General features: G+C 35.2%; 2 protein-coding genes across 2 annotated transcripts; both read left to right on the forward strand.

Annotated features, from left to right (window-relative positions):
* The first annotated feature begins 7,226 nt into the window (after positions 1–7,226).
* Positions 7,227–13,396, forward strand: LOC132175245 (serine/threonine/tyrosine-protein kinase HT1-like). The gene is made up of 3 exons (XM_059587119.1): positions 7,227–8,361; positions 9,684–10,139; positions 12,989–13,396. Exons 1-3 carry the CDS (start codon positions 8,002–8,004, stop codon positions 13,232–13,234), a joined length of 1,062 nt encoding a protein of 353 aa, XP_059443102.1. The 5' UTR covers positions 7,227–8,001; the 3' UTR covers positions 13,235–13,396.
* Positions 13,397–18,934: 5,538 nt separating this feature from the next.
* LOC132174994 (protein KINESIN LIGHT CHAIN-RELATED 3) lies at positions 18,935–22,861 on the forward strand. The gene is made up of 3 exons (XM_059586781.1): positions 18,935–19,268; positions 19,840–21,900; positions 22,389–22,861. The coding sequence occupies exons 2-3, from the start codon at positions 19,886–19,888 to the stop codon at positions 22,597–22,599; spliced, it is 2,226 nt and encodes a 741-aa protein (XP_059442764.1). The 5' UTR covers positions 18,935–19,268; positions 19,840–19,885; the 3' UTR covers positions 22,600–22,861.
* Positions 22,862–24,883: the final 2,022 nt, after the last annotated feature.

The raw sequence follows: 24,883 nt of genomic DNA on the forward strand, positions 1-24,883 counted from the left end.
TTTTTTGCAAGTATTTATACCAACTTTAGACTTGCTGATATGAGTTGATTTTCAAATACATATTTAACAGGAGAAACTTTACTTAGCTCATCTGACGTGTCACGGGTTTTGTAATGTTAACCTCAAATTATCAAGAGTTGTTATATTTGTATTCTATTTTTGAGTCCCTTTTAATTTTATCCCTAACGTTAGGACTTGGGGTTAAATCAAAGGAAAACTGGTAAAATATATCTTACACTCCTATAAAATTTATAAAAAAATATAAATTTACCCTTAACTAATAAAAAAGAAAGTAAAAGTAAAAAACCAAAACCAAAACCAAAACCAAAACCAAACCCATGGTTACGCTATGGATGTAATGCCTTCAAAATTAATTAACTAATAATTAACTCGGAGTAATTAAATCATCTCTGGTTTTAATACATGAGATAGTGATATTTCAGTCGGCAACTAGCTTAATGCTTGCATCAACCTTACCATTTATATATTTTTTTTAGTTGCACTGATTTTGTTATATATGAGTAGTTAAGCGTGGAATCCAGATTTCTATTATTTCCTGTTAATCAAAGAGGCCGCAAGAGTAATAATAGGATATTGAAAGAGGGGCTCCCTATTCAGACAAGAAAGCACCTTTCACATACTTCTGCCCAAATAAGAAAGGATAAGAAAATGAAAAAAGATTCTCAATTGTAAGAAATCTCGATCCGTTGAGCGTCATATAGGTGCCTCTTATCTTTTTTAACTTTTTAAATGAATAATACACTTATTAAAAAGGCTAATTAACTCTCGGCTTCGGTCAGATAATTAATTAAACTTAAACAAGCTTAGACATTTGGTTTAAAATGATCAATGATCATCATCATGTGATCCCAACCCAACAACTATGATGTCACAATAGCTAGTGTTTATGGTTGGTGATTCTTTGGGTGTATCAACTAGGCCAATGGACATGCCAACACCCACTAGTAGATGCTTATCCAAAACTTGTCAAAATTCAAAAGAGAGCTCATTGCGAAATGCAATATGGTTTGTACTGTTTAAGTTGCGTAATAAGCTTATATATGTAACACTTTATCTACAGTAAACATCCACATTCTTTTACAAACAAAGTTCTTTGCGGTCAATACCAACGAGAAAAAATTACGTTGACTGTTGGTTTGAAATGAATGCTAAAAACGAGCCACGTTAGCAACATAAGAAAAAGCAAACAAAACAAATATGTTTCTCAATTTTCTTAAGAGTGGTCGACCGCCCTTAAAACATGTTGAAAATGTTAGACCGCCCACTCCACAAGCTTATTTGTGAGTGATCCGGCCACCCCTTTAGAGGTAATTTAGCCCTCAACGTGTTTTGGCCAGGGATCTATCATCCCTTTGAATGTGGCCGACCATTTTCCATTTGGCCTTGACTTATTTTTCTTCCTTTTTTCACTTCTTCATGCATTGAGATGATGTGGCTCATTGTGAGCCACTTACTACGATTAATGCAACCCCCTGCAAATTTCAAAGGGATCCTAATCCAAATATATGTCTGATTTTGCACTTATGTTTTGTCAATAATATGATAATCATGCATGGTATAAGCCAGATGTTCCGGGTCAAGTGAGTCTTCTCAAATCAAATGTGCCCACGTGTAAAGATATGAACAAAGGAAGTCTTGTTTTGTTTCTTGCATGGTCGAATCAAATGTGCCCACGTGTAAAGATATGAGCAAAAAGAAGACTAGCTTGTTTTGTTTCTTGCATGGTCGTTGCAGGGTAGAGTACTGTTTTTTCTTTCCCATGAAATCTCAAATGGGTTCACGTGGTGTCCTCCATCGCCCATGTTCATGCGCAGTCACAAACGTGGACTACATGACAAGTTTTCTCAATCACAGACAAAATTCTCAACCCAACAACCTAATTATCAAAAAAAGTAACCCAAAAAAAAAAAAAAAGTAAAAATATTAATAAATAACTTTACACATAAAATACTTATATAAAAAAAATACTCAGTTATTTTTACCTTACTTACATTGTAACTAAAAAAATATTTTCTAAAAAGCATTAACAGACGAGCCTAATTATATTTTTGCTTCACTTTTCATACTAGCATACACAAAATCTAAGCCGTTCGTTTCTGAGAAGGATAGTTTTTTTTTTTTTTTAGATTTGGTTCTCTAATTCAGTCTAGCTATGTCAATGTCAAATGTCATGTAATTCTCATATATTTTTTTAATTATATATATTTTAAAAAGAATAATTATAAAAATTACACTTTTTTCTTACTATTATTTCACCATGTTAACGTAGTAGTAAAATGAGATAAAAATATAATTTATAACTTATTAAAAAAAAACATATAAAAATCACATACTGTAAAAACACACATCAATTTAATAAACTGAATTAACGAGGCTATTAGAATTTCCTCCAAGCATGATAAACTTTATGCTTTAGAGAAAAGCATACTTGCAAGTCATTTGATGATCTTCTTAATTATGACAGCATACCAAACAAGTAGGTCCATGACACCTAAAGAGAAAGCTATAGATTAGGCTGTTACGTTGCACCTAAAAATTTTTAGTCCCCACGTATTAAAATATATATATATATATATATATAAAAATTGTTATTCCCCTTCAAGATTAAAAGTATTCACCAACCCTCATCATGTACGGCTAGGTGATATATCTTGTACTAAAAGTTTGATTAAATAATTGAGCCTTAGGTCACCATATAAGGACACATGCTATTTTATCTGAAATTACGTACCATTGCATGTGCATGTCCCCCCAAATCATGCCCTCTCTTGTGTGATGTTAAAGCCCACCGGGAACTTATACAACCTTATAAAGAAAAATGTGGGGACCGACTTATGCAAGTATGCAACATAAATGATCACATCAGATTATGAAAAATTTATAATAAAAGTGGTAGCTTATAATTTAATTTAATTTTTTTTAAATAAACTTAAAGTTGAGCTACTTAATTATCTATACACAATTTTCAACAACTATAATTTTTCACAATTTGTTTGTTTTTTCTTACAAAATTAATCAATGATTTGCCTCCCCTCGAGCCCAACTAACGAGATCACTAGCTAAATAATTTTTTTTTTGTTTTGTTTTGTTACCGGATGTAGGATTGAACCTTCAACCATTTCATATGAAAAATAATTAATGTCTAGTAAGGGAAGTCAAAGTTTTTTATGGCATTTGAAATCGCACCCACAATGCATGTTGTAAGAGCCATTTATGTGAGCAAAGCGGCACTGTTGCACCCCCAACAATTCCTCCCTCAACGTGATACTGATCCCGCGAATTAAACACGACCCTAATTTTGATACCATTTGTAGGGTAAAACCTTTTCCCATTTTATTTGAAAATCAATTGGCGTCCAATGAAGGAAGCCATTAAAGCCTTTTATGACATTTGAAATCGCATCCCGTAATGCATGTTTTAAGAGGCGTCCACTTGAGTAAAGTGGCATTGTTGCACATTAACAAATATAGCAAGCAATCATCTTTTTCTTTTTTTTTTTTTAATTATGGCCGCCCATGTTAGATTTTATAGATTTATTAGTGTATATGTTATCACATGATAAATATATTGCCATGTCATTTAATGGTATCATATTCACCGTTAGATGCAACAAAACAAAATATTAAGGTAAAATGAATGTTGTTGATTTCATTCCAAATTTCCTCCCATAATGTTGGCCCTTGATCTTTATTTTCTAATTTTAAAATTTCTACATATATAGTAATTAAGATGGCACTTCAAATATATATATATATATATATATATTTACATGTTCATACAAGGAGAGTGAGAAGATGAGAAAAATTTGAACTAATGACCTTTACTTCATAAGACATGATTCACAACTAATTAAGCTACCCCTTAAAAACAAGCCACACTTCAATCCTGTTCTTATTTAAAAAGGGAATAAAACATAAAACAAAGCACCCAATACTCAACGTGTATTTGTGAATTTATCATGCATTCATACCATTCATGCATGATGCATGATAGAATAGGAAACATGAAGCACCCATCGTGTATGCATGCATCATTTTAAAGTTGTGTTTTATTAAAGTAGTTTAGATGAGACTAGTTAATAAAATAGTGACTGATGAGCCAACACGTACGGACGACATTAAGAAAGGCCAAATGCTGTACCTTCTCTAGCTCTCGTCGGGGTGCATGAGGGACACATCATCTACTCTTTATGTTATCATTCCAGCCTGGATTTGCTTACACGGTTGTCATTGTGGATGATTCTCGGACAACCATTATCTGCATAACAAATCATTATAACATATAATCTTCTCCTTGGAATCAACCCAATAAAGTTTCCAAAGTAATCACTTCCATTTTCACCTTCTTCTTTCTTTCATTTTATATATATATATATATATATATATATATATATAAAAGAAATGCTATGATTTTTCTTGGTTTGTACCAAAATTATCTCTAAAATAAGCTATTTGTCCCAAATAATCCATGTAGTCAACTATTTGATAAAATTCGTTAGATGCACGAGTAAATATGTGTCACAACCAATTTTTAATTGACACATGACATGACATGGTTGCCTGTCGCATGGTGAGAAGAGGCTAGCAGCCATCCCTTAGCTGGTGAGGAGTGGCCCTCTTTTTTATTTTATTTTTGTGCTTTGATTTTAAGAGTAAAAAGTGATTTTACAATAGGTTGAGTCATCAACCATGTTACGTATCAATCAACGATCGGTTGTGACATGGATCCATGCATATATTTAACTTTTTTGTCAAATAATTGAGGTAAAGACCATTTTAGATAAGAGAAATGCTACATGAACTTTCAGATCTTCTACAATCTTAAGTGCTTATTCCTTAACATAATAGTTACAAAAAGATAATAAGCAAATGAATAAGTAAAGCCTACATGTCATAGAGGTAAAAAACATACAAATCTTATATTGAAATCCTATGATGTCTACATCTACTAACCCATACCCAATCTTCAGCTTATAGAATAGATCTACCTGATGCAGATTCAATCAGGAACATAAGTAAGCCATTCTCTAAACATGAGCAAAAGCACCACGCCAAAACTAGTCATTTTCGACCCGAAAAGCCAAAAAATTATTCACGTCCTAAGCTCAAATGCAAGGACAATAAAACAAGCAAGAAAATACGAGGAAAAAAACAAAATAACAAAAAAATCACAACACAACAACAAACATCGAAGCAAGGAGTAGAGGCTGCTGACAGCACGAAAAAAGAAAAAAAAAAGAAAAAAAAAAAAGATGGAGAAATGCGGTGGAGATCGGCAGCACAGCAAAAATAGAAAAGCAGAGTCACGACGGTCACTGTTGTATGAGGCACCAAGCAGGAGGGTAAAGAGGGGGGGATTCCCCCCTCCTCCAAGCTAAAAGAATAAGGACTTGAGAGGTGACAAACTGCAGGAAAAGGAACCTGACCTAAACTAAATCCTCCTCCTTCCTAAACTGGAGAGAAAGGAGGAAGGCTAGATGTGCATGTCCATGTGGAAGGGGTTTTGATGATGAGATAAAGGCAGAAAAGGTATAGGGAAATGAAATGAATAAAGGTCATCGAGAGTAGTAAAAGAGAAGAAAGAGAGAGAAGGGAATCAGAGGAGTGACCGTATACGGAAGAGGACCATACGGCCTGTCCGACACACGCGGATACCCCCCACCCCCTCTACCCTCTGCCCATGGGCCCTACCCTGTCCTTCCTCTTCACACCACCCTTACCAAACACCCCTCCCATCCCCCCTTCCTCTTGGACCTAACTACCCCTCTTCTTTTTCTCCTTTCTCTCCAAATTTCTCACATTTCCATGTTTTCATTTTTTTTTTTTTTTTTTCAGAAATTACCATAATTGTTTATTCTTCTAGAGAGATGAGATCTTTAACTTCAAACTAGTAACATCGGCGAAGGGCAATGAAATGAGGAAAAAAAAAATTTAAACTAATGATATCTGCTTCATGAGGCGTAATTATCAACCGATTAAACTACTTCTTAGAGACTTTTAAAATCATTATCAAGCACGCATTAAACCACAATAATAGTTTTTTCTCCAAGCATGATATGTCACCCTTGGTTAGTCCCGATTATCGACTCATATCACCACCTTTTTCTTCGGCCCTTTTTGCTCCACGTTGCCTACCTTCTCACCTCTGTTTGCCCTTATGTGAGAGCGCATGGCCCTCACGCACCTATGCGCAATTCCCATTCTCCACTCACTGCCGCCTTTCTTGGTCGATGCTGTCGTTTTTTGGTGTTTATGTACTTTGTATTGTTAGTATGTTTTTATTGTTTTTGTCTTGTTAGTTCTTGTCTCCCTCAACCATTGTGGCTTAATCTTGTTATGGAGACTTCCACAATAAGAGTTAATTCCTCATCTTCAACAACTCTTGATCGGATAATGATAATGTCTCTCATTCAACAGTTTCCTTCTGGTGGTTGTTGTACCTAATTTTGGGAAGTGTTAAGACATTTTGAGGTTTGTGCCCCTTCTTGTGCCCTAATTACCGCATTCTGCAGCCCTTACAAAGAATTGAGTCATTTTTATAGTCATCTATTTCCTTTTTATTGTTCTTATTTTCAACATTGTTTGTTTCGTTTGAGTTTGTTGTTTGGGATTACACCTCCTCTTTATTTTTTGTTCCCGTGTAACATTTTCCTTATATTGTTTAGGGAAAAAAAATGTTATGACTTGACCATTAACAAGCACTTTGCTCACCGCCTTGCCCTTGTAATTCTTTGAATCACTCATTTGAAAATCGAATGGGAATCTACAACAATTATGCTAATGTGAGGAATCTTAGGTAGGATTCAGCTATCTAAATAAATTTTGAGCGAATTTGACTGGTTAATGGTTTATATTTAATTTCATTATAAAAAATTTAAACCGTTGAAAAAACTATAATACATGTGCTATACTTTTTTTAAAATTTTTTTTAACAGAACGTAAACCTAATTTATTTTGGACTGTTTAATTACTTATTCAGACATTTAAGTATGACATGAATTCTCTCACAATAATTATCTAAATTATTGATTAATGTAAATCTAGCCTAACCACAACAATTGGCCGAATGTTTCATGTTTTACCAAAATCAAATTTTTATAATAATAAATAATAATACCAGAAAGTAGGAAGGGATATTGCAGTCAAATCAGCAGTCACAAAAGGGCAGGTTGGGCAGGAGAGGCAGGAGTCATTTCAATGAAGACCCCGTTTGTCTCCTCAGAAGTGGATCTTCGCACGTTATGAATGTAGAGACTGTGAGGGAAAACCGCCACTTCTTTGCATATGCTTTCGGTGCATACCAGAAACACCAACTCCAAGCATCCCAACCCACTCTCTCTCTCTCTCTCTCTGTCTTCCTTGTTTTCATCCTTAGCTTCAAGCTTTAACTTCTCTGTGCGTCTGTCTGTATGCAATTATGATCATGTCATAGCTTTGCGTTTGGAAAAGCAGAAAACTTTTTTTTAAAAAATGGTTTCCTGCTATGTTTCATTCAGAGTAGTGGTTTCTCTATCCATTCTGTTTCTCTTTGCCCGCTTTAGACTCCATATCTGAACAAAAAGTCTCATCCTTTCCTTTATAAACAAGCTTGTTGTAGTAGTAAATGAAAATTAAATAGTCCTACGTCTTTTGGTAGGATTTTTTTTTTTTTTTGGTTAGATTTACAAAAAAGAGTGTTTTTTATTTTGATTTATGTGCTTATATATTCGAAAAAAATTCAAGTTCTGGATTTCATAGAGGATGTGCGAGCCTGAATCCCGTTTGTCAGTGCTTCGATGTTGGAAATTCCGAAATGTAGTGGAATGAGAAACTGTTTGAAGCTTGCAAGCTCCCTTTTTTTTGTTTTTTCGCTTCTGGAGTTGTGGGTATTTTTCAAATCAAGTATTTAGAAGACATTTGCATCTTTTTGGAAGGTGCATTGGGTTCAAGACGCTGAAAGGGTCGCTGATTTGACGGTTTTGATGAGTTTTGGCTCAGACCCATGAAGAATTTCTACTGGTTTAAGCAGATTTCCAACAATGGGAAATCGGAGAGGAGGCTCTCGCTCGGAGAGTACAAGCGGGCGGTGTCGTGGTCCAAGTACTTGGTGTCGTCGGGTGCGTCAATCAAGGGGGAGGGAGAGGAGGAATGGAGCGCAGATATGTCGCAGTTATTCATCGGGAGCAAATTTGCCTCAGGGAGGCATAGTAGGATCTATAGAGGGATATATAAGCAGAGGGATGTGGCTATTAAGCTGATAAGCCAGCCGGAGGAGGACGAGAACTTGGCTGTTATGCTTGAAAAGCAGTTCATTTCGGAGGTTGCTTTGCTATTTCGGTTGCGCCATCCGAATATCATCACTGTAAGCTCTGTTTCTTGAATGGGTTGTTGCATGCCTGCTTTTCTTTTATGCTCTCTGGTCCTGCACTAATGTAATGTTATGTTATAAACCAGACAAATTTAGCTCTGTAATTTGTAATTTGTATTCATAATACTTGATAATCCCACCTTGCAACACCCCCTCCTTAAAATCCAAAATTGAACCGAACATCACTGGGCTTGCAGTTCTTCTTGACTTGTTGGGTTGCAAATCCTAGTTTTCTACCTGATGGTGTCAAGAATTTCCTTTTCGTTTGAATTTTGGATACGTTGAGTTAAATCACAAGAGCTCGTAATAGCAAGTGGCAGCATCCTTTGTGCTTTTGTCTCTATCAATCTCGAAGGGGGAGGCAAATAAGGTTGAACTTTAGCAGTAGTCAAGAGTTTTCAATTAAGTAACTACGGGCTTATTGAGGTTAGGGATTTGGAGGTGGGGTTAGTGCATGTGGAGTCTATCTCTGTGCAGTGAAAGTGGTCCATAAATACTGAAGTGAGGCAAGGGATTAGAATGCTGGTTCCTTGTTAAAAGTGTTCTTTTTTCTGAGCCTCTTAAAAGTAATTCGTCATCAAATGAAATTTTACTAGTGGATCGGGTCTGTCTTATTGACTTTTGGGTTCTGTTTGTTTTAGTAATCCGTTTTTTTAAGAGTGATTCATTTTCTATTTGTCATTTTTTTAATTCGCTCTTTTGATGCGAAGGGGTGGAGTAACCCCAAGGGGGAAAGGCATTTCCCTTTTTGGTCTGCTGTGGGCGAGGAGGGATTAAAACGCCTGACACCGTGGTTCATAGCTATGTGCTCTAATCCTTTGAGCTACAAGCCCCATCCCGTCTCAATATGTCTCATTGATTCCTTCTACAAGCCTGAAATCTAGACGACTCCTTTCTTTCTGAGCCCAGCCACATTTCCATAGCGTCTCTCCTTTGCTAGCTTCCTATAATAAGCAAGTTAAATGAGCCTTCAAAAATGGAGGGGGGGGTAAATTGTTAAGTCCCATATTTTGGAGAATTTTATAAAAATATTAAATGATTTTGTGAATTATTATCAACAGATCAAAATCCTCTAAAATTCTTTAAAAACTCTTATCTTGTATAGTTTTCCACTATCTAATAAAGGTTGTCAGATGGCATTCAATGCAGCATCTCTTGCCCTGTTCTTCCTGCTGTCAGCAGCAATGGGTAGCTTTATAATACCAAGCATCCTTTCTGTTGTTTGAGACAAGTCTTGACATTTAAACAGCTGAAGATTATTAGGATTTGATCTGTCTTTCTGACCACTTTGTACCTTTTCTACTTTCTTCATGAAGTTTGTTGCAGCATGCAAGAAAACTCCCGTGTTCTGTATCATCACTGAGTATTTGGCTGGGGGATCATTAAGGAAATACCTCCATCACCAGGATCCTCATTCTGTTCCACTCAACCTAGTTCTGAAATTAGCCCTTGACATTGCACGTGGGATGCAATATCTTCATTCTCAGGGAATACTTCACAGGGATCTGAAATCAGAAAATCTACTGCTAGGGGAAGATATGTGTGTGAAGGTAGCAGATTTTGGTATTTCATGCTTAGAGTCTCAGTGTGGTAGTACAAAGGGTTTCACAGGCACTTACCGTTGGATGGCTCCTGAAATGATAAAAGAAAAACAGCACACAAAGAAAGTTGATGTTTACAGTTTTGGCATTGTTCTGTGGGAGCTTTTAACTGCATTGACACCATTTGACAACATGACTCCAGAACAAGCTGCATATGCAGTCTCCCATAAGGTATGTACATGATGAATTCCATTAATTATTATCGTATTTATATCAGCATGCTCTATAATATATCCTATGTCACTTTTAAATATCATAAATGAAAGCCATCCAAACTTCTATATCTGTGATTAGAACCTAGGTCCTGAAAATTTCATGGAACACATGTGGAGGCTATATCTTCATTCTTTCTTTCTTTTTTTCTTTGGTAAGTAAACGTGGAGGTATCTCACACATGCAACGATTGAAATTTGATAGCTTTTATTCTGAAATCATTATGAACGTGTCATTTTGGAAAATTTGGTAGAAATATGTTTTTTGTTTTTCCACTTCCATTGCATAAATTATTCTCCTCATTCTAGTTGTATATTGTGTTATTAGACTTTGCTTCTAGACTATATACTAGCTTATTCAAGGTATCTGCAAAAGGAAACCATATTTTCAAGCTGCAAATTATTGGATAGTACTTGGATAAACTTGCGACTCTTATTTAGGAAGGTGCCACATTTTAACCACACATTAATTAGCACATGCATATTTCTGGTATGCTTGCTATGTGCTTGCAGCTTTTTGCTCATCTTGTTTTCTTTTCAGTGATTTATACACTTTTTTTTTGTACAAATCAAATATTATATAAAAGGTCATATTCACGAAGTTTTATGTAAACAAACAGTATATTAAACAACTTGTAAAACTCAGACTGTATGATGGGTTACATCCTTTGTAATTTTTTTGTCTCCAAGACGCATCCACAAACCAATATCTTCCTCACATGCATGGTGGGGTGTCATATGCTTGCCCTTGAGTTTTGTCCAGTTCATGTGGGACTAGCTGTTTTGGATTCTTATCCATGCAGGACACGCCATCTCCAAATTTTAGTAAGACTATTATAATATGATATAATGTTATCCACGTTCTAGAAGCATCAATAAGCATGATCCTTGACCTTTTAATTTGTGAAGGTCAGAAGGCATTTCCTATCTACTTGCTTTTATAAATTCAATATATAGCTCTCTCTCTCTCTCTCTCTCTCTCTCTCACTCACACACACACACACATCTAGCAGCAGATGACACAGATAATTGAATTTAGTGTGTCTCTGATACTTAACTTGCAATTAGAGAACCTTCAACATGTTCTAATCATCTTTTGACTCAAAACAGACACAAAATAACATCTTATATGACAACCCATAAAGTTAAGTCCCAATGAGTGGATTATTAAGGTATTGCATGGTGTTAAGTCTTACATTGATTCCTTAATAGGTGAGACTGAACCTTATAAGTGATTTTAAAGAGCTCTAATTATAACTTTACTAGTTCTTTTGGAGTAATAGAGTAGATGAGATTAGCTTTGTTTAGGTCGTGACAAATGGTATCACTGCAATCTAATATCACCATGTGTTGTTGAGGCACTGCATGACATGGGTCTTGAGGAACTATAGGAATTGGAATGGGTAAGATTATGATACCCTAGAAAGTTAAGCCCAATGGATGGATTATAAAGGTGTTGCCCGGTGTTAAGTCCCGCATTGGTTTTCTAGTAGGTGAGTCTAGGTTTTATTAGTGATTTCAGGGAGATTCAATTGTAACTTGAATAATTCTTTTAGATTAATAAAGTAGATGAGACTAGCACTTTTCTTGGGTCATGATAAATAATTTTACTAGGTGAGATTGAGCTTTTTAAGTGATTTTAGAGAGTTTCTACCTGTGTTAGTTTCGGGTATAGGTACCCTTCTGTTGAAGGTCGTTCGAGCTTTTCCTGTGAGTATGGCATGGGTTACTTCAGCGCCGTAGCGCCTAGTACTCGAACATTGGCTCGAGGTATTTTCTCTACCCCTTAATTGAAACTTGACTAGTTTTTTTTAGAGTAATAGTGCAAATGTTGGTAGTGTTTTTCCTGGATCATGACAAATGGTACCAAAGCAACATAGTAACACCATGTAGCGTTGAGAGACTGTATGACATAGGTATGACGAGGACATCAAGAATTGTGACATCCCAGAAAGTTAGTCCACTTTAGGTAAATGAATCGCCCACATTAAGTGAGTAGATTATAAAGGTGCTTATAAGTGTTAAATCTCATATTGATACATTACTAGGTGAGATTGGGCTATATAAGTGATTTTAGGAAGTTCTAATTGTAACTTGACTTGTCATTTTGGAATGATAGTGTAGATGTGACTAGCGTTTTCCTAGGTCGTGACATCTTATATATCTACTTTAGCTTTTGTAGTTCATTTTTATTTTTATTTTTATTTTTATGGTAAGTAATATCATTGAAAGCGTAAGGCATTCCTAAGTATACAAAATGATTTATTTTTTTAATTACAAGTCTCTATGGAGCAAATACAAGATATGACTCCAACATGCTGTAGAAAGTAGAAAAATCTATGTTTGGCAACCATTAAATATGGTAATAGTGCCATGATTATAAATAATATCTATTAGAAAGCTACACAGTTTGCAGATCTTTGACTGCTCCTTGGTTTGGACCATTGGCCTTGTGGTCCAGTGGTATCTATGCCATACCCCACTAGAAAATATTAGATCTTTCATTTATTATGAGGATCTTCCGGGGCAACCATAGGCAGCCCCCTTCCCCACTCTCTCCAAAAAAAGAGAAGTAAAAAGAATTCAGACTTTTAAAAGGTTTAGTTAATCATAACCATATTAATGTTTTAGTTCATTTGTTTTTTCTTGGGTCTTTGTGGTTTCATTTTGATATCCAATTCCTGGAGTTTTGGGGAAGGATATGCATAGGACAATTTTATTTGCACACATTATCTTCCGACAAGGTTTCCTTTTAGTATGCAAACATCAGTAGTTTCTTACATATTGAATCTGCTTGGTATTGTGCAGAATGCAAGACCACCATTGCCACCCACATGTCCTGTGGCATTGAGTCATCTCATCAACAGATGCTGGTCAAGCAATCCAGACAAAAGACCACATTTTGATGAGATCGTTTCTATCTTGGAAAGTTACGGCGAATCACTTGAGCGCGATCCTGAATTTTTCTCATCCTTCAAACCCTCCTCTGATCACACTTTGTTGAGATGCTTACCAAAATGTATTGCTCGCCATGGATCTCCTTTTAAAGCTTAGAGCCCCTTCTTTAACTACCTATGATGCAAAAGTGTATCATATATTTGTCTAGGCTTTTTATGTTGATCACTTATTATTTTACAAACCCTTCAAAACATTTTCCATTCTTGTTTCTTGTTTTGTGTAATATATTTTGGAACTTAAAGCAGTTCCTTCCTTTGATATTATAGTGAAACTTATCGTCTCTCCCATGGTTCCTTCTCACTTGTCCCAAAAGGATTACATTGAAAATTTCAAACTTGTTATCCATCGGAAACTGTCTTCATCAATCTTCTATAATTTTCATTTAAAAGATTAGGACATGTCTAAGTGGCTAGTAAGGCCCGTGCCATTCATTTGACGCATTCTTAATTATGAGAGACTTTCGATATGGTCCAACTATTCAAGTAGATGTTCGGATGGTTTGAGTATCTATTCGGACAAGTAGATTCCATTAAAAGCCTTTTATAATTGCAAGGAATCTCTGTCTGTCTTAACGGTCAACGAAGCAGATAATTTTGAGAGGCTTTCAATAAAGCTCATTTATTCAAGTAGATGTTCGGATGGTTTGAGTATCTATTCGGACAAGTAGACTTCATTAAAAGCCTTTTACAATTGCAAGGAATCTCCGTCTGTCTTAACGGTCAACGAAGCAGATAATTTTGAGAGACTTTCAATAAAGCTCATTTGTTCAAGTAGATGCTTGGACAATTTGAGTATCTGTTCGGAATAAAGCTCATCTGTTCAAGTAAATGTTCGGACAATTTGAATATCTATTCGGACAAGCCGCCTCACTGAGAGCCTTTTACGATTGCAAGAAATCCCAACCGGCAGAAGATTGTAGAGATCGTGCTCACCCTATCATTGCCCCACAGCTGCCAAAAAAAAAATTCCATTTTTCGTCATCTTTTTCCTCCAGGGTGAAACGTGGCCTAATCCTAAATGTTTACTGGAGCCCACTGAATTGAAGTGTCATGTCTGGGCTTCATCAAGTAATTTAAGCTTCGTTCAAAACCGTTGATCTGCATATACATAATCAACATGTGGATTATCTGTATCTGATTAGATATTTCATAATCATGTGGTTGAGTCAAAGATATTATGTGGTCAATAAAGAATCCCATTTTTATATTACACGGGTGTCATAATAATGTGATTGATTTATAGCTATTATGACTCACCAAAAAAAAAAAAAAAAAAAAAGAAAAGAAAAGAAAAGAAAAGAAAGATTTATAGATATTATGTGATATGGGGTCTTGTTGCTGTCCTTAATAAAGTTTAGTGGTTTTACATCATGTGATTAATCATGTAGACTTTGAGGCTTATCACTCATATTATGCATACAAGGAAATTTACCTCAATAAAGGGTGTTAAATAGATGCAAAAGCAGCAATTTCTAAAGTGCAATATGGGTAAGTTATGTCATTTTCTTGCTAGCTTTTAGTTGTTTAAGGATGGTACTTACTTATTAGTATTCAATGACTTAGTATTCTGTACATACATAATACAAGACATTTTAATATAGCCTATAGATCGTCCTGTTCGAAGTTCGGCCACAAAGTTGCAACCCATTTGATCTCATATTTGACGAGTTGTGTCCGATCTCATATTCGATGTGATTGTGACTTTAATATCAAATGATACAAACCTTAAATATAACTCACAATTGAAAATTGGTTTACAATAAAAGGGTGCTTAAGAGCTTATATATACATGATTAAAATTGCACTCAAGCGATGCAATACACTTAGGATTGTAAGATATTTTCTAAAGACATATGCTAGTTTAATATACTCGACTTGAGGAATGTTCTTTGAGGAAATTTTTTTTTCCCAAGTCTCCTAGCATGTAATTTCTCTAACAAATTACATCTTTCTTCAAAATCTACTTCCCAAACTTCCAATGAACTCATGGGACTTCATCTTTTTCTTTTTTTTTTCTCCTTACTTTTCGAAAAGATAAAGTTTTGTTCAAAACTAACCTTAGAATCACATATTTTAAAAATAGATATCAATATAATAAATTGAATTAAAAAAATTTATTTCAACCTAATTAAGAATAAAACTTTATCTTTCAAGAATGGAAGGTATTGGGATTATCTGCTCTCCTATACCATTGCATTATCTGGTCATAAACTTCTCCAGAGGATGGCCAAAATGATAAGATAAAAGCAACGAGAAGATTCTCATACAAGTGGCCCCAATAATTGGATTTCTTAACCCCATGGGCAAAATTTTGGCTCTTGTAGAAGCCTAGAAGGTGGTGTAAACGTGGGGGTATTATTCTATTCTATTAATTATAGGCCCAAACAATGCCCAAGGGCCAAAGGTACTTATTAGTTTAATTATGGGTCATATAATTTTCTAAAAGCTATATCATTGGATGCCCCATCAATCCAACCTTGAGCATTGAAACTCACTTGCTCCAATAATTATACAAAAAAGAAAAAACAGTTGGGCATCTTTACTTTTCCAAATTGGCCCTTTACTTTATTATATGGGTCTCCTAAATGGGTGCCTTAATTAATAGCTGAGATGCATGTTTACTTTGAAAAAAATAGTACACCTTTCATTGCCTAATTTGATGCACGAGTTACATGATGTTCTTCACAATTTGATTTTTTTTGTTGGGTTAATTTTAGTTGTTTACCCTAAATTATATGGTCGTGTGTAATGTTTATTACAAAAATATATGTTTTTTTTTTTTTTTTTTCACAATCAATGCTCTAGTTTAAGATTAATGTAAGATGTATTTCTCATTTGTCTCTAAGAGGTAGCTCAATCGGCTGGGACCATGCCTAATGAAGCAGAGGTCACTAGTTCGAATTCCCCTTCCCCTCTTGTGCGGACATGTAAAAAAAAAAAATGATGTATTCCTCATTTGAACTAGTGTCAAAATTAACAATTTTTTTTTTTTTTTTCTGGACAAGATGGGAAAAATATCCCAAATTGATTTAAGTAGACCTTACTAATTAATTTGTTAATTTTAATTCTAATTTGGTTCCCAATGTGTAGCTCAATCGGGTAAAGACCACGCTTGCTTCATGATGCGGAAATCACTAGTTTGAATCTTCATTTCTCATTTTCCTCCCCTTGTGCCGATACGTAAAAAAAAAAAAAAATTGCTAATTTGAAAAATAAGATATATTTGTATTAAGTTTGAATTTGGGATCTAAAATTCCCCACAACACCATGATTATCAGTTAACACAATTTAGTTAACAGTTTATTGATTTATGTTTTATTTTTTATTTTTCAGTGTGGGAGAGGGGAAAAGGGAAAACAGTTTGTTGGTAGTTGAATGTGCAGTTAAGACTGGGAATTAATACATAATAACTTCTCTAACTGTCATTTTTTCTTGCCCTTTTGTATGTTTTTGGGTCCACCTTTCATTTTCAGGACTTTGTGGGCCATCCATCCTAGTTGGACAATTCTGTGAACCAAAGGTTTTTTTTTTTATGAAATAGAAATGAAGCAATGTAAAGGCCACGGAATTTGCATTAATTAGATTTGATGTACAGATGGATAAAGGGCATGAAATTAACTTATTGCTTCATGTGCTTTTGTAGTGTCTATTAAATGCACCATTCCTGATTTTATTTAAATACCATAAATACTTTTTTTTTTCTTTAAAAAATAAGAGGCAATTTTATCAGACACCTACAACAGAAGTTTATACTTTACGTCTTCAAATGATAACTCAATCGGCTGTGAACCATGCTTAATGAAGCGGAGGTCACTAATTCGAATCTCCTCTTCCTCTTTTCTTATGTGGACATAAAAAAAAAAGAAAAAAAAAAAGAAGAAGTTCACACTTCACAGGTGCATCACACATTTTCACGTTAAGAAAATGAATAATTTATTAATTATAAAAGCATTCATAAAAAAATAAAAAAAGTATAATACTCAATTTTTTACGTAAAATAAATAGATTATAAAGACATTTATGAGTGTTAAGTTCGGCATTATTTCAATTGTAACTTGATTAATTAATTTAGAGTGAAAGCACAAATACGATTAGCACTTTCCATCGAACTTGTAAGAGATAAAACTTTTTCATGTAAATAAAATTGTATCCAAATTATCTTAGAATTTAATAAACGTGAGTGCGTTTCGTATTGCAATTTCGCATATTAAAAGTACGACTTTAAATTAAATTGCACAACAAATTAAAATGTATTGTTTGAGAGTACATTTTTTAAAAATTATGATTTGAAAACATAAAAAATAAAAAAAATAAAAAAAATTGTATTTTCAAATCACGGACAATGATGTGAGTTTTTAAAAATACACAATTTTAAAGGTCAAATTGTAATTTTATCAAACGCTTAACTACATTTTAAAAAATTACGTTTTCAAATCTCGCGCTCTAAAATCAAAAATTTTAAATGGCATATTTTTTAATTACTAACCCAAAAGCAATTTCTTATTCTCATGTGTTATAATAAGATTGGCCCTTCATGTGTTCATACAGAAGAAATAAAAAATAAAAAATAAAAATAAAATAAAATAAAAAAGAAAAGAAAAAACTTAATAATGAAGATTAATAGGAGGCAAGTAACTTCACGACATGGACTTTTTGCCCATAAAACCTACTATCCCACCAAATGTGTGAAACCATAAAGAAACCAAAAATGAAAATGACTCTTAAAGTAATATTTCCTTCCTCCTATAGATCATTTAAAATATTTATAAAAATTATCCACTTCCGAAAATTAATACTTGTTTTTCATCTATTTTATTCGAACCTAAATTAAAAAGAATAACTTTAAACATTTATACTAGGTTATTTAAAAGACAAAGGGAGCAATATTGGTCCTTAAAACTCCATGTGATTTCAATTTAATATTTGAATTTTCAATTTTGGCTATTAAATCCTTAGATTTTATTTTAATTTCAAATGTGTCATTCCGTTAAATTAATGTCTAATAACATTTCTACTCAAGAGGAGGGATATTTGAACTAATGACACCTATTTCATGAGATGTGGTCTTTAGCCGATTGAGCTATTTCTTATAAATAAATGTCTAATTAATCAATAATATATTATGGTAGACCAATAAATTAATGCTAAATGGCTCTCCTTTGACATATCATATAACTATTATAATTTAACGTAGTTGTGTCATGTGACACACATAGTAAATACAAAACGTGTCAAACGAGAGTTGCGTCGGATTAATTGATTGGTCCGACATAGTATATAGTTAATTAATCAAATAGTAGGTTTATGAGAAATGATTATTTTTTCCCAGGGTTCCACAAATTTAATAATAAATTTGTAAGAATCGGACGGGAGAAGACCAACGGAAATGACCAATAGCATGTATCACAAATTTATAGAGAGACTTATTTTAAACCATATAAAAACTTGAAAACATAATTGTTAAAATTAAAAACTTATAGACTAAATTAAAATAGCATAAAATTCTAAGGACTATACTTAATTTAAATTAGTGCTGATCTAGATTATTTTACAACACCAAATCCCAATCCATTCTACTATTTCTACCTTTTATTTTTTAAATAATTTTTTATTAAGAAGCTAAATAATGAAGAAAACAAATTTTTGTTAAAGAAAAGAGAAAAAAGAAAAAAGAAAAAAGAAAAAAACAAATTTCAGGGAGCACAGTGTCCTGGAAAAGTACAAGCTTGTTAATATTTTTACAGCGCCAGGTGGGCAAGTTACAGCGAAAGACACAGAAAAATGAAAAGGCAAATGGGCAGTTTGCAGGCCGCCCGCCCGGAGAAAGTGAGAAGTCGCCCTCTGACCTCTCGCTTCTCTCTGACATTCCATCTCTGCACAAAACCCAATTTTATTTTCAACAGTTTTGTTAATTTAAATCCATTTTTAAATTATTTTATTCGGAAAGTTCCCATTTTGCACCAACCCTTTTGTCAAAGTCACTCCTTCCTGTCTCGTTCACCACCGCAGGCTTGTATATATCCCACAACCAAAGGAGACGTTTTTTTTCAGCTTATGTATCTCTCTGTATTTGTGTGTCACCCAAAGAACACAACCCTTTTTGTCTGAAATTTGTTGGGTGCTTTTCAAAGGTATGGCTTTCCAATTTTGCTTCCCTTTGATTTGTATCTTCACTTATAGTTGAACCCAATTCTGTTTCTTTGTTTTTTTTAATGATTTTTTTCTTTCAATGTTTTGTGATGTTGTGTGCGGCCTTGTGTTATTATTTCATTTGATTTATTGGAGTTTTGTTATTTCACTTATTTGTATGGTTCAATTTCTTATGAGTTGATATCTGGGTAAGTTTCTCCTGGTTTTATGAAGATCTGACGAGGAACAAACGAGTAAAGCTTAAGTTTTGTTCGACTTACTTGATTTTTGTTCGTTATATGTGTGGGCTAAATATAGAGGGTTTTGCCGGCAGTTTGTTCACGAGTTGAAATCTTTGATTTTAGAAACATTCATGCTTTGTGTTCAATTCACTTTTCTAACATCTGTTTAAGTTAAAGTATTGATTTGTGCAGTTTCTATGCAATTGGAAATTTATAGTAGTGTGAGTGTATGCAAGTGGAAAGTTTTGTAAAAGTATATGCTTTCCTTGGTTCGATCTGCTGTGACTGTTGTTTGATTGAATGAATTCTGTATGTGGATCTTTTGCTGTAGATAACTTATTAGATAGTGGAGTTCTCATCAATTTGGGGACATAAAGATGCCTGGCATTGTTATGGATGAAATCACTGAAGAAGGGGTTGTGAATGAACCGAATGGAAATTTTGGAGCTCTCAAGGAAAATTCAGTTGCAAATAAGTCTCTGAAGGGTACTTTGAGTCCGCAAAGCCCTCGGGGTGCAGGTATTGATCCCCCTGTTAATGGGGTGGTTGAGCCCTCAATTGAGCAGCTTTATGAAAATGTGTGTGACATGCAAAGTTCTGATCAGTCACCCTCTAGGCGAAGCTTTGCATCTGATGGTGGAGAGTCTAGGATTGATTCGGAGTTACGCCATCTCGTGGGAGGGGAGATGAAGGAGTTGGAGATAATGGAAGAAGAAGTGGTTGATAAACCAGAGAGTGATTCTCATAGTGATTCTTCCTCTAAGAAGGGAAATTCATCCACTGGGAAGAAGTCAGGGAAGGTGGACAAGTCCCAATCTGCAAGTACAAAGTCTGTTTCTCCAGGGCGCTTGAAGAAAGCTTCTCGGCCACAGGTGGACTGTGAAGCATCATCAAAACCTAGTCCTAAGGTCAAAAGTCCTCCCGAGGTACCACCCACCGATAAGCGGAATGATAAGAGTTTGAAAAAACAAAATGCGGGTGTCACTCATGTGAAGAAACAGAGAAATTTGCCTTCAGTAGGGTCTAAGTTACAGAATGGATCTCAGGGTTTGACCGACTCAGACTTAGCCAATCCAGATCTGGGACCCTTTTTACTTAAGCAAGCAAGGGATTTGATCTCTTCAGGGGATAATCCCCAGAAAGCACTCGAATTAGCACTTCGAGCAGCAAAATCATTTGAAATATGTGCAAATGGGAAGCCCAGTTTAGAACTGGTCATGTGCTTGCACGTTACAGCGGCAATATACTGCAGCTTAGGCCAGTACAGTGAGGCAATTCCAATTCTTGAGCGTTCAATTGCAATTCCAGCTATTGAGGAAGGTCAAGATCATGCCCTTGGTAAATTTGCTGGTCACATGCAACTGGGTGATACTTATGCAATGGTTGGCCAGCTTGAGAATTCAATAATGTGTTACACAACAGGGTTTGAAGTCCAGAGACAAGTTCTGGGAGAGACTGATCCAAGAGTTGGCGAGACTTGTAGGTATTTGGCTGAAGCTCATGTTCAAGCACTGCAATTTGATGAGGCTGAGAGGCTCTGCCGGATGGCACTTGACATTCATAGAGAGAATGGTTCACCTGTTTCTCTTGAAGAGGCAGCAGATAGGAGGCTTATGGGTCTTATATGTGAAACAAAGAAAGATCATGAAGCTGCGCTTGAGCACCTTGTTTTAGCCAGCATGGCCATGGTGGCCAATGGTCAGGAAGTGGAGGTCGCTTCTGTTGATTGCAGCATTGGTGATTCATACTTATCTTTGTCCCGGTATGATGAAGCTATTTTCGCTTATCAGAAAGCACTCACAGTTTTCAAGACCATCAAAGGAGAGAATCATCCTGCCGTTGCCTCAGTCTTTGTCCGTCTGGCTGACGTGTATAACAAGACGGGTAAAGTAAAGGAATCAAAATCATACTGTGAAAGTGCCCTCCGGATCTATGAAAAGCCCATTCTTGGGGTCCCTCCTGAGGAGATTGCCAGTGGACTCACAGATGTTTCTGCTATCTATGAATCAATAGATGAGCTTGAGCAGGCTCTCAAATTGCTACAGAAGGCATTAAAGATATATGATGATGCCCCTGGTCAGCAAAGCACAATAGCCAGCATAGAAGCCCAGATGGGGGTCATGTACTACACGTTGGGGAATTATTCAGACTCTTACAATTCCTTCAAGAATGCCATTTCCAAGCTCCGTGCAAGTGGAGAGAAGAAATCTGCCTTCTTTGGAATTGCTCTCAACCAAATGGGCCTTGCTTGTGTGCAGCGCTTTTCTATAAATGAGGCTGCAGAGTTATTTGAAGAAGCCAGGAGTGTTTTGGAACAAGTGTGCGGACCATATCATCCTGACACACTTGGAGTGTGTAGCAATCTCGCGGGCACTTATGATGCAGTTGGCAGGTGCACCCTTTTTCCATGTATCCTTCCTTTTTTTTTTTTTTTGTAAACTGTGCCTGACTTGTAATTGGGATTTTTTATGTTACCTTATTTGACTAGGCATCTTAGGTAGTACCAAAACCAAGATGAATGAATCGGCTAAGATTTGCTTTACTCTTCTTTCGATACTAAAATTCATTGCAATAAAGTATTAGGGCTTCAGTTGCTTGAGTTATGATGCACTTCTGTTTTCCTTTCCTTTTACGTGTCGTCCAAAAACGAGCTTTTAATGTGTTCAAGAGGCAAATCTTTAAATTTGAATTGTGAATTCTGCTTACCAGAAAAAGCTGAAATTGAGAAATGAATTGTCTAAAGAAATATATTCTAGTTATTTACTGCATGTTTTGGAACAAGAATGATTTATTAGGATCTTAACATTGTTGCTAGCTGTGAATGCTGAGCAATACATTATCTCTGTTTACCAGTTGTGCTGTTTGTCATATTACACGCAGGTTGGATGATGCGATTGAAATTTTGGAACATGTTGTTGGAACGAGGGAGGAAAAGCTTGGGACAGCAAATCCTGATGTAGATGATGAGAAGAGGAGATTGGCTGAGTTATTAAAAGAAGCAGGCAGAGGTCGAAACAGAAAGGCCAGATCACTAGAGAACCTCCTCGATGCCAACTCTCATAGTGTAAACAATGATGGCGTCAAGGTATGATGAGAATGTTTATAGATTCAGGAATGAATATCATGTATTATAGGTCTTATTTATGTGTAAAAAGAGAGAAAGAGAGAGCAGAAGAAAGAGCGGGGATTTGGAGGGGTGTTGATCAGATTCGGTTGAATGAAATAATTGCAGGGTGGAGAGTTCAATTGTACTATTGTTTCACGGATTGGATTATTGGTTAAAGGTTATATTATTTTGTAATCCACTTTTGAAGTAATTATGGTATTCTGTAACAATAATTTCTTTTGGATCATGTAAGAAGTCTAAATTTGTTTACACTGCTATAACATGAAGATTGTTCTAATGTGTTTTTACTGTAATTTTTAAAACATTGATTGCTGCCTTGTGAAGTTTAAATTATATTTCAAACTTTTTATCAGTTGTTTTAAGTTAACAAGAAGATAGTTATGGTATAAGGATAATGCATCCGTTTATGTTGAATGGTGAATCAAAATACCTACCAATTTATAGGTTAGGAAGGTAGAAAGTTTTGTTCTTTTAAGTGGCCGTTCAACTTATGCAATGTCGGCCGGGGTGTGGTGTGATAAAATGGTTGCGGAGAATAAAATTATTTTAATATTAATACAACAATTATTGATATGATAGGGTCTAGTAGTTGGCTTCTTTAAACGGGATCCTCTCCATTTCACGGAGTCTAAATTTTGTCTTGTTGCTTTTAACAATCTAAATGGTGTTGGTGTCACTATACTTGCAGAACATCCAAATCTAATTTTGACTTAACACCTATGTTGTTCTGTCAAACTTGCCTTTAAGCCACCTCTTCCACTTTTTACGAGGTAGTTACTAGGTAGCTTTGGGTGGTTTCAATTTGGTAGACAACTTATTGATTGTGGGTTTTAGGTAGTACGTAAAGATCATTGTCCCAATGCAATTGTGGCGTTAATTATTTGTTGAAAGTTTTAGCCTTTAGGTAGAAGTAGGAAGAATAATTCACCCTTTATACAACCGTTCATGTGATCATTTATTAATACATATTCTTCTACATGATCATTTGGGGTTGGTTTTACTTAAAAAATATTTCTTTTTGCTTTTTAGTTGTGACGTAATATAAAACTAAAATAGTTTTGAGTGTTTTGAATTGTTTGTTAGTGTTTTTACTTTTTCTGCTAAAAACCAAGCAAAACCAAAAAGCAACCCTAAAAGACGTTGGTAAATGAGCCCTTCTGAACCATTTGAAGAATTGCCAACGAGTGTCCTGTGTCAATACTAATTTTTGAACACAACACAATCTCTGGGGAGAACTTTCTGCTTTTGACATATGTGCTCTTGTTTTTCTTAAATTTTCCTATCTGGTTTATTATGCATCATTGGACATGAAGTAACAGAAGAGATGGTGGTGTGTGTGTGTGTGTCACCAATTGTGGTGTTGGTATATTTTGATCAGAACACAACTGGGAATGACAAAGAAATCATTCAACCACCTAATGCTTTAAGAATGCAGCAGGGTCCCAAAGTAGCTCAAATGTCTTAAAATCATTGTACTTTCGTCTGGCAGTACCCCACATTATCAACAGTGTCTCTGCCCACCTCATTTGCAGTAAATTTTTGGAAAGGAATGCACTTCATGTTTACAAGGACATAGCTGGCCATCAAAGAGGTTGTCGTGAAGTATTCATTACCTACCTTCTCAATTTAGCAAACATCATGAACCAACGCAGATGTGATTAGGTGCTGAAGCAGCCATCATTTAACAGCAGAAAAATCTGATATAGTACTTCCCTGATTCACTATTTTGTTTAGACCATGTGTTGGAAACGCTTCTCTACTGTTATAAAATTTGATAGGGAGAAGTGCCACTACTTTGACTAATGAGAAATGCTATTTAGAAAATTGCTTTTTGTATAACCAGAACACCACTCAGGGTGAGAAACAAAACACCTAATGCAGGCAGCAAGCGCGGTGGTGCTCGTACAACCTTTCACTTTATTTCTGCTTAAGATGCTGGGAACCACCTCAATACTCTGCATCATGGACAGCCTTCCCTACACTGTCCTTGAACTACAACTGTAACTAGACCTGGCAAATTCACCGCCTACCAACTTTTGACCACCTACCGACTGATAGCCGACCAACTTCTACAGACACCGATTAACTAATGGGCAGTAGGTGAAACTTTATTTATTTATTTATTATTATTTTTTTTTCTTTCGACAAACTCAGTTCGGTAGGCAAAATAAAATTTGTTAACCAAACCGACTTTACCCGACTGACTTCGCCGATAATTTTCAATTTTTTTACATACCGACTTTACCGA

This window comes from Corylus avellana, chromosome ca3 (assembly GCF_901000735.1).
Source record: "Corylus avellana chromosome ca3, CavTom2PMs-1.0".
NCBI lineage: Eukaryota > Viridiplantae > Streptophyta > Magnoliopsida > Fagales > Betulaceae > Corylus > Corylus avellana.